Source organism: Dermacentor silvarum, chromosome 9 (assembly GCF_013339745.2).
Source record: "Dermacentor silvarum isolate Dsil-2018 chromosome 9, BIME_Dsil_1.4, whole genome shotgun sequence".
In the NCBI taxonomy this organism is placed as follows: Eukaryota; Metazoa; Arthropoda; class Arachnida; order Ixodida; family Ixodidae; genus Dermacentor; species Dermacentor silvarum.
This window is the reverse complement of record NC_051162.1, coordinates 26,835,200-26,850,553: the sequence shown is the minus strand read 5'-3', so window position 1 is coordinate 26,850,553 and position 15,354 is coordinate 26,835,200. Positions and strand designations below refer to the sequence as shown.

Below are 15,354 nucleotides of genomic sequence, written 5' to 3'. Positions count from 1 at the left end.
ATCTCGCGGTCGTTTCAATGCCCTCGTTCCAGCTTCATCCTCCGATTTATCATACCGTCATCGTGAGGCTGTGGTCGTCACGCCATCGTTGCCATAGTCATCTTCATGCAGTCTTGGTCATGTCATCGTCGTCATAAACGTGTCGTCATTCCATTGTTCTCATGCCGTCGTCACCACGCTGTCGTGGTTATACCAAAGTCATAATTTCAGAATCGTCATCCCGTTGTCGTCATTCCTTCTTCGTCATCTTTAACGTCATTATTACGACGTCTTCATATAGCCGTCGTCAATTCGTCATGGTCGTGGCCGACTCTGGCGAAGGAGTTCATAGCAAAGTAGGCTGATCCCGGAGACACTGTCTCGCATATAACCGACGCAATAAAAATCTCCCAATGACCACTACAGATTCTAAATAAAGGTGTCTTCAGCAATACGGTACATCGCTACATTACTTGAATTCTAAACGTATTCACCTCGACAGTAATTGTGAGGTGATTTCTGTCAAAGTCTGTTATTCTTGGAGCTTTTGCTCAATGTCAGCAAAGGAAGTTCAAACATAAGGAACTGCCTAGAGGAATATAGGACGCCTGCACAATGGTTGACTACACATGTATGCCATGCTGGCTTTTTATTGTGCGTAGTGTCTTATTACGTGTCTGTTCAAGTAAAGCATTTTCTCGCGTTTGTAATAGGTGACAAGGAACATGGAAACTACGTATTATGTGATCTGCATTGCCCACCATCATTATTTTACGCTCTGAAAATGGCATTATTTCAGGGTGAAGTTTTTCTTTATTCAGTTTGTATCCATGCGCGCTAAACATTATTACATCATCAGTTATATATTGCAAAAAATATACGCAGCTTACCCTGAGGCAATATGTCCAACCACTTTCACGTCGTGTTTGGTGTCCAGCTCGAGGAAATGAGAAGTCGCTGTTGCAACAGCGACCTGAAGAAAGTGGAGTTAAGACATTTGAGGAACAGACATAAAAAATGCTGGAATAAAGTGTTTGTTTCATTGAAATGTTCAATATACACCAATAAAGCGATATACAATAATTTAACTAAAAACGTACTTTGCGAAAACTTTTACAAGAGTAGCGTTGCTGGTAACATTTGCTTCATTTCAACCTCTGATGTGTTCTAGTTGTCTCAAGCGCTTCTACTCCGAAATGGTGTGCCACTTGCACTGATTCATTCCCATGTGGCATGAATCAATCTGGCATTGTGAAAATAATGGCTTTCTTATCAGTCTACTAATGTCACTAAAGATATTGTAAGAAGTGTAAAACTATTTTCTGCTCGTCATACAACGCAGTGCTGGGAGTTTGTTTCTTTGTTTTTGTTTTCTTTTATTTTTAAGGCATAGGCTTGTGTGAGGCCACTTGACTGCATGATGTCCAGAAGCACAGTTGCGTTTGCCGAGGCCGTCCACATTTAATTAGAGCTGTCCAGTTGTCTAAGCTATTCCTATGAACTATAATATCTTATCGTGTTGCACGTAGGCTTTTGAATTTGCCGTAAAAAGCAACATTGGGCTGGTTCGCTGGGTTTATTTTTTATATGTCAGCTGAGAACCAGCGACAAAACAGGCAGGCGAGGAGACAGACTTGGAACAACAGTGTTCTTGTGCTAAATCAAGCATTTCTCCAGCATATTGTTGTTTGCGCTCTTACCTGTCCTTAAGATGCTTGTTCATGCTCTCATCGCCTACGTACGCCATATGCTGAGCTCCACCACTTTATGCTGCTTGAGAGAATGGTATATTATTCTCGATGTCATGTCTGGTATAGAGATAATATTGCTAATATCTCGCCTGTAGATGAGAGCAGTTCTAAACGCTACCGAACTTATGCAAGTGCATCTGTACAGTGTTGGTGTGCGTCGGGCCTGCTTAAGAGTACCCCATATAACGTTACAAGGCACTCGCACATCATTGAAGTACGTCAGGTATCAAGACGACGCAGGCTTAACCAGACTACATACGCCATTGTGGCCCCGTTTTTAGGCGTCGGTAGCTTATGTGGACCAGCTTGCTCCTTGGGAGTCGGAGAGCAGATAATGATGACAGCCCTATTTCCTAAAGTAGACACTTCAGTCGGCGATTTCGTCATTCAAGACGTTTTGAGACCATATGCAAAACCATCTCGTGCGCGGTTTCAACTAATACTTCCTTTAATAGGTTGTTTTGCTTCCTTTAACTTGTGACAAAAATGATATTTGCCACATCAATGATAAGATAAACAAATAAGTTTGCGATCAGGCAGCTGGAGCCTTGGCAGATAACTGGTTACTGACTCACCAGAATTAAGTCGGATGGCAAGGGGACCGCTGTGAAGCGTCTCATCTGGCGAGCGATGACTCCCTTGGAGACGACGAGTACAAGAAATGCGGCCAGAGAGAGTAGTGCCGTGGCGAAGTTGCTGTGTGGAATACTCTTCGCCACGTAGTAGACAGTCTGTGGTAGAACGTAATATCATAACCAGCACTAGGCAAATAGATGATATCTCCAGCATAAGGAAACTTGTTTGTAGCTTGTCAGCTAAAACTATCCAAAGCGAAAATCTAGAACTAATGGAGCGCATGAGAACCGATGGAGGTCATGTGTGTAATGCAATGTAGTGATTGTAATTGAATGCTAACCAAATAAAATAGTTATATCACACTTTCTGTCTTCAGAGAGCTAATCAGGGGTATGAGTGGACGCGCAACAGCACTGTCAATAAAATAGGTGACATATGTGACTTTTGATTTCTTTGCCATATATAGACATTACCTACCTCGAAACCATTGAAAATAACTGACAAGACTCCGCGCACCTTAAGTAACTCACTATAACCGCTTTTCTGCGAACCAGTTTCGGTTCCGTTTATAAGGAGGTGCTTCTGTCATGACGTCATAATACAGAAGATGGTCATAATGGAGCAGACATTCATGAGGTCTTGGAAATCGCTCAGGCTCACTCGGTGGTCCGCTATGCTGCTACATCGGGTCACGCAACAAGTAGCACCAGTCGTCAAAGTATGTGGGAAATCTGTACAAGCAGAAGTTACCGCATACGCTGAAGAACGGCGGAAATTGGTATTTCGTGAACGTCGTCCTTCCTGCGAAACATAAGCTGACTAGGATGAGCGCCCTTGTAAACAACCAGACTACTGAACACTGTGAGGTAGCTCAAGACAAACATGACATCACTCACGCGCAAAAGTTTGTACCTTGACATTGTGGCGTAGATTAGCATTCTCTTGTCCGGTGCTAGAACTTACGTGGGGCAGATACGACCATTCATTAATAACTGGTTAAGAGAGCACAATACGTCTGTCAAAAAAGCAGCTTCGACCAGCATACCCCTACTGCAGCCGATCGTGCGGTTGTTCACCACGTTTCACAAAACCGAAAGTGGTATTCAAACGTAAATGCCACATTTGCCGAGAAATGGACAAAAGTTTCAATTGATTTGCAGGACAAAGACATTCGGTTTCTGCAGATGAAGATGAAGCGCCCAGTCATGTGTCGCGTATATCTATGCTTGTTAATATATGTGAATACGTCGATAAACTCTTCAGTTGTGATTTCAGCGCTAATCGTGCTTGCCATTTTATCAAGCAGTTTTTGTTTTATGGGCATGGTTTTATATCTGATTGGAGGTACATCCAGTCCTTGCTGCATTTCACAAGACGCGTGATTTCGTGATGTTACATGTGCGTTCTACATAGGCTTTCAGGTGTACTTGTATTGGACCGTACTACACATCTTTAACATTTCCGCCAGTTGAACAAGAATTATTGAAATAGGTTTCTGTGAAACAATAACGGCTGCGTTCTTTTTCCCGTACTGACGAGTCTGATGAGCGCTGTCTTCAATATATAGAGAAGCGGACCATGCTGTAGTTTACTCTTTTTACGATTCATTTCGGGACAGCAGGAGCATGGTGAGATTCCACTTGCACGTGCGACGTTCTTTAAGTGACAGCGTTCACGTGTGGACGTGAATGCGTACATGTGTGTTTGTGTCTGCGTCTGTTTGTGTGCGCGCGTGCAGTCGGCGATTGTGCCTCTTGTGCTAAGCAGCATGCAAGCGCCGCGTCGTTTTTGCTCGCTCTTCCTGATGTGACGTCACAATAACCTTTGTCGCATATGTGACCGCTGTTTTCATGAAGCACCATTTTCTGAACTTATGTGTGCATGTACATTTCGCTTAACTGTTGTCGCAGTAGGAACTTCCGGTGATTTTTTTTGTACCAACGTCGAAGATAAAATGTACCCATTAAACACACCTATATCAATGATGGTCACTTAAAGCCATTACATGCTGCTTCGCAATGTCATTTGCAAAATATATTTTGCGCAATACTATTGTCATTGAAGGCGGCAAGCCACAGCGTTAAACTTGCTTCGTACGTTTGGCAAAAGCAACCGTTGCTGTTAACCTTGACCTTATTTTGCTCACCAGTGGAGTATCAAAAAGGCCTTTGCTCGACTGGACGCCGCTTCCGAAAACGGACGGTAGCTGGCTGACAATGACCATGATTGCGCAGCCTGTCAGAAATCCCTCGGCCATTACGGGAGATATGATGGCTGCCAACCGGTCCAACCGAAACAGCCACAAGGCTACCTGCGAAAAGAAATACCACTATTGCAACAGAACGGAAAAACTCCAGCCGAGACTATTCTTCCTGTGCTCTTTAGCCATTATTTCACGTTTATTTAACAACAGCGAATAAAAATAAAGGTCTGTGCCCTCGTTAAAATAGTGCAACATGTTCACATGCTCTCTGTCCGAAAAGCTGTACAGCATTGCACATTTTCCCACTAACAGGCGCTGGCACCATTGACTTATCCCTTTTCAAATATTTTTAAAAAATAAATATGTATGATGGTAGGTTAAGTTTTGCGTTTTTGTGTAGATATTCACAGCGTCTTCCTGATTTTCAAGTTGTTTATATGTAAATTGTATTGTTTTATTACATGCTGTTGCATATATTGTATATCTTTTCGATTCGTAACTTCTTTGGTTTGGTGCTCTTCGCCTTTGTAATGTTCAAACCGTAAGAGTATTATTCTATAGATAAATGAATGGGAGCAAATAAACAAACAAATCGATGTCTAACAGAAGATACTCGGTGTCTGAAGTTTGACTTATTGTAGCGAGAGCTACATTGGCCGTATTCTCGCCGTTTCGCTGTGGCCGGTGGCAGTACCGCGAGCTGAGCCGTTGACTAGCAAGTGCCGCAGCTGGCAGTGTCGCTCGCCGCGCCATCTGCATGACATCAGAGGAGGAGCAGGCGTTGCATAATATATATAGAAGAGGCGGCTCGGTGGGATTCGTTGGCAGATATGGAAAGTGAGTCGGAGAGACTGAAAGAAGCCAGGCTGTGTCATCAGAACGAAACCAACAGGAGGCAGCGAGCCGAAGAGATGGAGGAAGTACGAGCCCCACGCCTCGGGAAGCGTCGTAAGTACAAAGCGGCCAGGCTAGTAAATTCAGATGAGGATAGCACCTGAAACGTGTTCAAATCACTGGACGACAACCCCTTATCCTCCCACCTTATCGACCATCGGGCCGTTTTTGTTGTTATTGAGAAACAACAAGATGAAGACTTTCAAAATAAATGCGTTACACTTTAAAAATATCTAGTCTTTAATGTAACCATAACTTAACGAGAGCTAACAACCAAACCTAAACACTCAGACGTACGAAGCTAAACGATAAAGGTGTAACCGTAGAGAGAACCAAGCTAAACAATAAGATTAACCGTACCTCTCGCTACGCACACCCAGGTATAACTGAGTTAAGCCACAGCCAATTTTTTATCTGTTTTATGATTACCTGCGTCCTGGTGCCGACTACTCCTTTTCTATCTTTGTTACATTAATGTGCACATTGCGTGGGTGATTTTGAATAAATATTTTTCTTCAGAAATTGTTCACAACTGTACTTTCAAATTCTTCGATTTCTGTGAGAATTATAGAGATGAATTCAGTGCCCAATTTAGTGAACTATTTGATTGCTGAACGGAGTCACCTTTTTTAAACGTAATCTTTTTTTTCGATAAACTTAATGTTGCGTTGCACTTGTCGACGCATTTGATGTCAACATATCTGGTATCATGATAGACCATGCAAAGAACTAAACGTCAAAAATTAACAAAAGTAAATGTGCTGCAGTTGTGAAGAAAGAGCACGGGCTGCTCAAGGCAGTAAACTACATTAGTCCAAGCATTCACAATTGATTAGACATTGTAAAATGCACTAGAAACTACGAAAGCAGCCGAAATGCAAGAATTTTGCCATACTACAGTGTCACTATCGTTTGTATGGGGGAATGATGTACGAGTAGACTCCGTGTGCATGAACTCAACGAATGGTTCTGCTGATGGCACTTCTCGAAGCTCTCGAAGATTTACAAGACAAAAAGTGTATCTGAAAGAGCGACGCGATTTCATTTTAGCTTGATCGCGATTTCTGTGGAGCTAAGCTATAATTTATGCACAGCACGTAGAAAAAAAACCGGTAAGACCACCGATGGCTGCCGTGTGTTTTGCCCACAACCATGTGTACTGTGGTCTTCTGTGTGCCGTGTACGTAAATTAGGCCTTGAAGCGTAAATATAAGATATATTCATTAGCCACCTTCAGCTTATTTCTGAAAACGAGTCTGCACAATAGATTGTACTGAAATCGCCTTCTTCTATCCTGTTTTTTTTAATGGAGGCTTTTTTTGCTTTCTTTCGCTAGTTTACGTAATTGTCCTATATATAGATGCAGCGGATGGGCGGCTTTCCCAGAGGTTTGAGGAAACCTTAAACTATTCAAGGGACACTAAACATAAACACTACATCACTTTAATCTGAGAATGGGCTAGTTCAGAAATCAAGTTACGTCACTTCGTAGTAATTGAAAATGAACAGCAAATTTTATTTTCTTGAATTTCGCGCGGACAAACAAGCGCCCCTACGTCAATGTGACGTCACAGACCACGAAGTAAATTTTCCCCGTATTTCAGCCGTCGTGGCTGAGTAAAACTTTCTGAAACTTGCGGAGTTGAGTCTTTGACTCTTGTACTAGGATACGAAATTCTCCACCGTCACCGCCAAGAAAACAAGCAGTCTCGAGCAGACACCGCCAGAATTCATGACGTCACGTCAAGCCTATGCAAGAAACGTTTTTTGTTATTGCGTTTCTTTCTCGCTTAGCGAACCTGTTTTGCGGAAGGGTAATTTACTAATGCTGTTACAACTATTTTCCTGTGTCAACTTTATCAAGAACTAAGATAAGAGACACGATTTGGGCACATAATGAAGAAGGTCAATCTTCTCATGAATGCCCATTAGGAAATAATTAAAATAAGTAAAACGAATGTAAAACATGCTTTAAAACAGCATTTAGGATTGTATGCAGATAATGGCATTCTGCTCTGAATTTTTATTTGGAAAAAGATTTTTCCATTTGGCACTGGTATCTCACCTGAATAATGCCACTCAATAATGTAAGTGTAATGGCCACTTCAGTCCCAGATTGTTCAGTGTATAGCTGGGCTCCAGCGCCGTCTGAGGCCGTCGCGTTCTCCGAGACCATGCCGTATTTTTGGACCACCACTCCTGTCATGAGTGCTGTTACAGGAAACATGCCTGCGAAAAGTGTTTGAGAGGGAGGTGTAAAGTTCTAAAGGCACTGAGTTACTCTGCACCCGAATTCTTGTATTGCGTCTTTCATTTTACAGCTTGCTGCAGTACTTGCGCACATTATTTTTCATTTCGTGACATAGTGTCGCGTAAGGTGTTTTTTTCGGTCTTCATTTAGGCCTATACCATATTGGCATAACTCAAATATGAAGAAATTCCAATGCGTAGCATCTTAAGAGGCTGTGCATATTGTTATTCCGTTTGCGAAATCTCGAATCGCCTTCTTCTTTCCCTTGGTTCATCAATAGAGACGCAGGTTGCTATCTGAATTACATCTCTACAAATTGCCTGTAGGCTCATTAACTGTGTTAGTTAAGAGGACATGGAGTAGACTGGGAACTATCTTTCTAATATTAGTTTGTGCAACAATGCTTGTTGCTGGCTCGATTGAATTGCGTTCTGTTAGATGACGAAAGTAAAATATTATAGCATTTTCATAGCTCAAACCATTCTTCCAAGCACAGACATACGTATCATTCACGCACGTACCCATCGATACATAAGGTGAACGGCCCATAATAACGTAGATAATTGCGGGATAGAGTGAACTGTACAGGCCCAGAACTGGATCTACTCCGGCTATAATGGCGGACACTAGACCTGTAACGAGAAGGAACCGAGAAACAGAAAATATTTAGTGCTGGTACTGTAATTTTCTCACATATTCAGGACAAAAATGGTGCATAGACACTGTATGGCTTGTGAAAACGTCAAAATGTGCGGTCACATTTCTACACTCGCGACGATAGAAGTCTGGGCTTCGATATATCCAAGTGACAATTTCCAACGGCTTTGTCCTATGCGGTTCAAAAATTTTGTTCACACTAAAAAGAAATAGAGATAGTTGGTACTTAGATAAGCTATCTATAATTATACAGACGAATGTGAAACGTTCCACTTTTACTAAGTAAGATTACAACTCAAGTTTTCCTCTACGAAAACGAGTTCGTGTGAGATTGTAGAATAGGTGCTCTTTAGTATGTCTTCAGAAAATACATCATTCGATAAGCGCACATAAACTAAAATGCGAATGTCTTTGCTACTCTGATTGATGCGCTGGAGCGAATGCATTAATACGCAATCTTGTATGAAAGACTTAAACTTAATTTAAACAATTATAAAAGTTTCGCTGCGGTTTTTTCAATGTTTAACTCACTCAAATGTTCCCAAGTAGACACAATCTTTGCCTTTATGTTTAGTATGCAATTATGAGTCTACCGTACAATCCTTCCTTAGTACGCGCCTTGTCATTTAATTCTGCTTATAGCTATGGGCTGCTATATAAAGTAACCAGACGGTACCAAACATAAATCATAAACACCGGCCTGCGAACATTTTTTCTCTCACCTTGTGGTACGTGAAGAACAGCGACTGAAAGCCCGGCGAGGACGTCGGGCAGAAGGAACATACGGAGGTTGTAGCTTTTGATCCATGCTATGCACGGAAAGAGTCCCAGCAGGAACGACGGGACGCCGAGGAACGCAGACTGGCACGCCTTTGCGACTCTGTCACCGAACGAAGTTTCTTTCTGTGGCTCTGATTCCGACACAGCAATGGCGTCGGTTGTGAGCGCCTTTCGGTCTACGATGACTCTGGCGTCGGCCGGTAATGTCAGAGCTGGAAAGGTGGGAACGCGTTCCAGTTTGCTACTCATGGCTGATTGATGCTGAATCACTGTAAATCCTTGCAATCCGCACACATTTGCTAGAAATTATTCTTCGTAGCTAATACTGCATGAAACACTGCAGTTCCGTTAATACCGAACCGTTTCTCCTGAAGAATAAAAAACTCTGGCCAACGTTCAGTCCGGTTTGAAAATTCCACACATGAAAACCACGCGGCGGGAATGTCTTGAAAACGAAGTGACCAAGATTTTGCTGCGGCTCGTCCTATAGGTAACTTGCGGTGCTGAAACTCCTACGATGTCCTAATGCAGGCTTCGGAGGCTCAAAATTGCTTAGAGCAAAGGAATAGTGCGCAGTTTATAACTAGAATGCATGTGTGCACTTGCCTTCAACTGGCAAAACCTTTTTCAACTACTACTACAAGCCTCGTCGTCAAACACTTGCGCGTTTTTGCTGTTCCCTGGGTGAAGCAATCAAAAATCATAAAACGCGTACGTGAAAGGTCATATAAAGCGAAACATATGGCTCTACTACAAGCGAAGTTGGAAAGAACGCATCGCAGAGTTTCCGCTTGTGACTGTTGTTGGGTTATGCTTGCACGCTTTGGTTCTCGCTCCCAGAAGAAGACGTGACTTTAATGAAGCACTCTAGGTGGCGCAAGTAACAAAGCCTTGACTGGGAAGTGACCTCGGGCTCTTTTAAAGGCTGTGTACGCGGCAGTCCTTTTATCATTCGAGGTGACTTATGTGATACGTGAGAAACAAGGTCAGTGTGGAGGAATACTTCTGCGGCGCACGTGTTCATAATCCTTTATCGTTCATTGATTTCTCCAAGGCTCCTTCACTGTGTTCGCTCTTGGCTTCTGACAGTGCGACAAGCTAAGTGCAGTGCCTAAGAAAAACATGATCGATATACAAATATACGCGTATGTATGCCATTTTTAATAATAAATATGACCTCCTTTCTCGTAGCAAAAGCTCTTCTTCGTAGCAAAATTTACCATACGTTTTTCTGAAACGAACAAAACGTAGCTTCGACATTGAATGGTGCCACTGTTCACTGCTTTTCGAGCAGGTTAGAGATTGGTGAACTCTTTATGAACATTAGACTTCACTAACAAAAAACGAAACGTTTTTACCAAAATATTCTTTTTGCCGCATTAGCGACTAAGGATAGTAAAAGCTTCTCGAGAAACAATTAGGTGGCAATATTTCTAGCGTTATGGAAGAGTACGAAAAAGTAGGTGACAGAAGATAATTCAGTGCATATCTTATAATAAATACCACGGGTGACATTACCTCATAACTAATTTAGAAAATCGCGTCTATGTGTTGAGGCACGCGTCGTAAAGACGTTCGTGCGGCTGAGCGAACTATTAGAAACGTCGATTGGGCAACTAATTATGGATGCAAGAAATTATACAAACACTCCTCAGATGTTTCAGGAAACCAACCGTCAATGATCCATATGCAGCTAGAAGGCAATCACATGAAAGTTGTGGCTGATTTCAAGATTTATCCTTCTAGCTTAATGCATGAAACAAATACGATAATCACTGATAGAGATTTTCAAGGCCTTCAAATGTTATTTCGAGTATCCAGTGGTATATTATCTCAGCTCTGTTGTCACGTTGTGACGAAGACGCTGATTATTTTTGACAGGATATCTTCGTTGTCACAAGACTGTTTACAGAATTCCAAACCAGGACAATCCACCAGTGAATGATACCTGGAGGCATGCGCCAATTCCACAGCGTCAGTAGTAGATCCCACACACGGAAAGGCTGGTTTGCACTACGTAAACACAAAGCTGATTATTTCTCACTTAAGATAATACATAATCACAGGAATAGACTACACTACTCTGGAGCACTTGCTCGAACTGTTTTCACAACAGCGCCGCTGCAAGGTGAACCGGAATAAAGCCAGAGCTAGCTGCACAACCACTTCGAACGCACCTGTGTCGGTCCGGAAAGCTTGAATGTGTGCCTCGGTACCGGAGGTGTTTTGACAGAACCACGTGTTCATTTCCTCCTCTCGAATGCGCCGTTCGTCAATTCCAAGGGCGACTTATGCAATGCGCTTCGCAACAACCTGATGAGCCTTCAGCAAAACGCGAAATGATCAAGCAGTCCTGCTTGTCCACGTCAAATATGGCGCTGATATATTCTAAATAGCCTATCCTCGTGCTTTTTCTTTTGTTGTGTTCTGGGAAAGTGCGCCACGAAGTATATAGCGCGATATATCCAAGCTAAGATAGAGCTTTTGATGTCGCTCAAGCTTGGCATAGGAAACCGCTATATAGCGAGCATCATAACTGCTAATAAAAGGTTTCCAGAAAAACGTCTACCTGGTGTTTTTGGATGTGCGTAAATTTGCTTCACCCCCGTCATCTACCTACTGATATTCCATCACCAAAACATTTGCTCGTGATAAACGAAAACGTCGTGAGGGCACTGGGCGTAAACTTAAAACCCCTTTTACTTAACGCTGTCGCGTTAAAAGGCACGTGTTGAGGATTTTCTTCAGAATCATCCACGTAGATTCCGCGAGCACGTTAACGCCGGGCTCTCAGCGTGGCACGCTTGCTGTGAACTCAAAGGGTCAAACACGTGAGCCCTTTCATTGCGCGACAGCATTAACCGTAGGAGAACTACCTAACTCGACTTGGCGTTAAGGGCCCCGTGTCGCAGAAAATCCGGTGTGGGTGTTGGCGTTGGCGGCGCTGTACATGAGCGGAAATTTGTGTGAATAGTTAGGTATATATATGGACCACGCCTTGCTGTTTGACCAGCGGTATATGCGGGTTATATTAACACCCTATTCCATCACTAAAGTTGCTCATACCTTGTCTTACATTCTTGACTAAGTTATTTCTCGGAATTTTGAGAGTGACGGCCCACAAACAAATTTCATGAAACAGACCACCAACCGCGCATGCCTTTTATGTTAAATTTTCTGAGACTGAAATTTTAAAATTGCGAAAAAGAACGGAAACCTGGAAATGATGTAATTTTTTTGGCGCGGTTGTGCATGACCTACGGGTTCTGCCCATGCAGGAGGCCGAGTTTCTGCACGAAAGCTCAACTTCGAGCATAGCGCTCGCCGCCAGCGTTTCCCGGTAAACATTAGGGTTCCATAAGCTGCAGTAGCTGCAAAGCGGGAGAAGCAGTCAGGGATATTTGAATACCATTGCGTTACACTCTTAAAGCGAAGCTTAAGCGTCCTCCAAGTTTTTTTATCTTGCTTACTTCGTCCTGAAAATTATTGCTCCCAGAAACGCAGAAACGTAGCCAAATTTATGTGCATTACATAACGTTTGGCACACTTTCTCATGCGTTTTCGAGCTACTTAGGCGCAAACCATAACTTCCGTGCGTGAAAGTTGCCACTCAAGTAGCAGCTTATGCACTTCCCGCGTTAAATGTATAAAGTTCTTCGTAGATCTATGACAATTTGGCAGCTGATACATCACGGAGAGCCAAACTGTGTAATCGAGTTTTCAAACCCTTTGTAAGTACTTGGGGCGTGTTTGCTGGCTCAAGGTCCGCTGAAGGGCAGCAACTGCTGTTGATGGCTTGAATGCAGGGTGCGTTGCCGCACCATGGCCTCTCACCGACGCCACTGTACATACTCCTTGCTGACCTCCAACGTGAATTCAGCATAACATGACGTGAGAAACAAAAGTTACGGATTACTAGTTAAACATTAACGAAAACGCGCATCTAAAGTACCGTGTGTTCAAATGCGATATACGCAAGAAAACGAAAACTGTTGCGGAAGTTCCCCGTTACACTGTAAAAAAATTCCGTCATTATACCGAGGAATTTTACGGACGTTTCACCCGTAATAATATAGTGGCTGCACTGTTCTGCACGGAACAGACAGAATTCCGTATTTTTGTTATGTGAACATCACTTTTTTTGCCAGGAAAGCTATGCACGCTCTCTGAATGAGCGCTTGTACTCATATATATTCATCGGAAAATATTTTATTGAAAATTCAAACTGTACGCATTATGTGAGACCTACAATGTGCGAGAGCTATAGTTTTCTGCCAAAAGTTGCAATAATCATCGTATATTTAAATATATGTTTTCCCACGCTCTATCCCAGTCGCGGTTGGCCACGCACACGGGCCGTGTGGCGATTATTATATGCTCAAATGTATGCGTGGACTTGCAGTGTTTTCACATTTTTTGGTGTCAGCGCTTTCCAATTTATAATACAATATATATGCTTAAGTGAACAAAGAGCGGTGTGCATACGTGCCCATCTAAACAAACTTTTGAGATCACGTGCTGGTGCACACTATCAATCAGTACTGAAACGCAGCGAGTCGTATAATGACCGTAATTGCGTTAGATTTAGTAACAAATGTTCACGAAGAGAATTGGCGGCCTATAGATCCAAGCACTACGGCCACAGGAAATTTTCGAATGCCAGAAACTACCCAAGGGTAAAATGGCGTTACTGAACTGTACATAAGTTGCATATGATTTGAACCTCCCCAAATTAGCTCAACATACCTCATCTTTGTCAATAACTGTCCCTTCATCGAGACCACGATTACGGTTAATCAGCACCGTTCATGTGTTGTCAATGCTTACGGTAAGATGTAATCGCAAGCATTTGGCGCACTTCATCTTGAAACAAGACCGGCGAGCACGCACGTTCTTGTACGGCACAATAAAGTTCGCGAACATGCACCGATATGCACCGTGTGCCAAAACCGCCTAGTGCCGTGTTGGCTTAGCGATTCACTCTTTGTTTCTTTTTTTGACCCAACATGCGACACCATTTGTTTCATGAGCTTTATTCCAACATTGGGAAAATGTTATGACACAACTCATTAATTACCCGTTCATTACATGCACCAACCAGCCGAAATTAACATTATACTAGACACATTGCTGTAAACTGCATTGCAACACTGGGGTTTGCCATCCTCAGTAGGTAATCAGACGGTCGTGTGGTTAACCTGCCTGCTTTTCCTCTCCTTGCTTTCCATATCTCTTTGTACAAAATGCAATACCTTGTCGGAGAGAAAGCGTTATCCTCTTTCAGAGTTAAATTATTTGTCGAGCAATAATTTTACTGTTCCAGCTTATGTAGCTTAAGGTAGATAACGAAAACGATTCTGATTTCTAATGCCAGAAACAACCCAAGAGTAAAATGGTTTTACTGAACTGTACAGAAGTTGCCTATGATTTCCACCTCCCCAAAATAGTTTAAGATATTTCATCTGTCAATAACTGTCCGTTCATTGACAGACCACGATTACATGGTCTGCCACTGATGCCCACACATCGGGCAGCAGTGGCGCCAACTTGTTCGTCGGCCCCGTTCTCATCACTTGTCATATGTAGGATCATCGAAATTCTGGGCACCAACGGCGCAAGCCTCCACCGTCAAGCTACCGGCTGCATTATTGCCTTCCGCAACACGTGTGACCAATGCCCCGGAACCGCCCCTTCAATTCGCCTTTAAAAGCGAACACCGTGCTGGCCAGCTTAACACATCGGGCGGCAGTTGCGGCAACTCCTTCGTCGGCCCCGTTCTCATCACTTGTCATATGCAGGTTGGTTATGATTTGAATCTAACCTGTACTTCTTGTCATTTCTGTTGCTGCCCCTGCTGCCCATATTGCTGCGAATGCTATCATGGCAACCGACACTTGTCTTTCGTGTTGTGAAGAACTTTGAAATGATGAGGACGCTATGAAATGTGTTGAATGTTGTCAATACTACCACGTAGGCAAATGTTCTGGCATAAGTGAACGCGCGTTCAAGACGAAGAAATGAAGCAGCAAAGAACACATTAAAGTGTCCAACATGTCGCATGTCCGCTTCGCGCAAAGTGCAAAGTAGCAACGACCTACCTGCAACTATCATTAAACAACTTGCTGCAATTAGTGGCAGTCTGGTAACTCTAACTGCCAAAGTGGAAGACTTGTCGAACCTAAAGGAAACTGTCGGTAACATTGAAAGTTTGTTCAACATGTGTCAGACAAGTAATGCTCCTCACACAACTTCTGACAGACATT

The 15,354-nt window shown here is 42.9% G+C and overlaps 1 protein-coding gene across 1 annotated transcript; it reads right to left on the bottom strand.

Annotated features, from left to right (window-relative positions):
• Positions 1 to 865: 865 nt before the first annotated feature.
• On the bottom strand, positions 866 to 9,758 carry LOC119463499 (sulfate transporter). Its single transcript, XM_037724340.2, has 6 exons — positions 9,034 to 9,758; positions 8,176 to 8,286; positions 7,469 to 7,632; positions 4,453 to 4,617; positions 2,306 to 2,461; positions 866 to 952 (listed from the first exon to the last, which is right to left on the bottom strand). The coding sequence occupies exons 1-6, from the start codon at positions 9,338 to 9,340 to the stop codon at positions 866 to 868; spliced, it is 990 nt and encodes a 329-aa protein (XP_037580268.1). The 5' UTR covers positions 9,341 to 9,758.
• Between the last annotated feature and the right edge of the window lie 5,596 nt (positions 9,759 to 15,354).

Coding starts and splice junctions, on each gene's coding strand:
- LOC119463499 (XM_037724340.2), bottom strand. CDS start 9,340: ATGAGTAGCAAACTGGAACGCGTTCCCACCTTTCCAGCTCTGACATTA. Junction 8,287..9,033: donor TGTTCTTCACGTACCACAAG/GTGAGAGAAAAA, acceptor TTCTCGTTACAG/GTCTAGTGTCCGCCATTATA. Junction 7,633..8,175: donor TTCACCTTATGTATCGATGG/GTACGTGCGTGA, acceptor CACTTTTCGCAG/GCATGTTTCCTGTAACAGCA.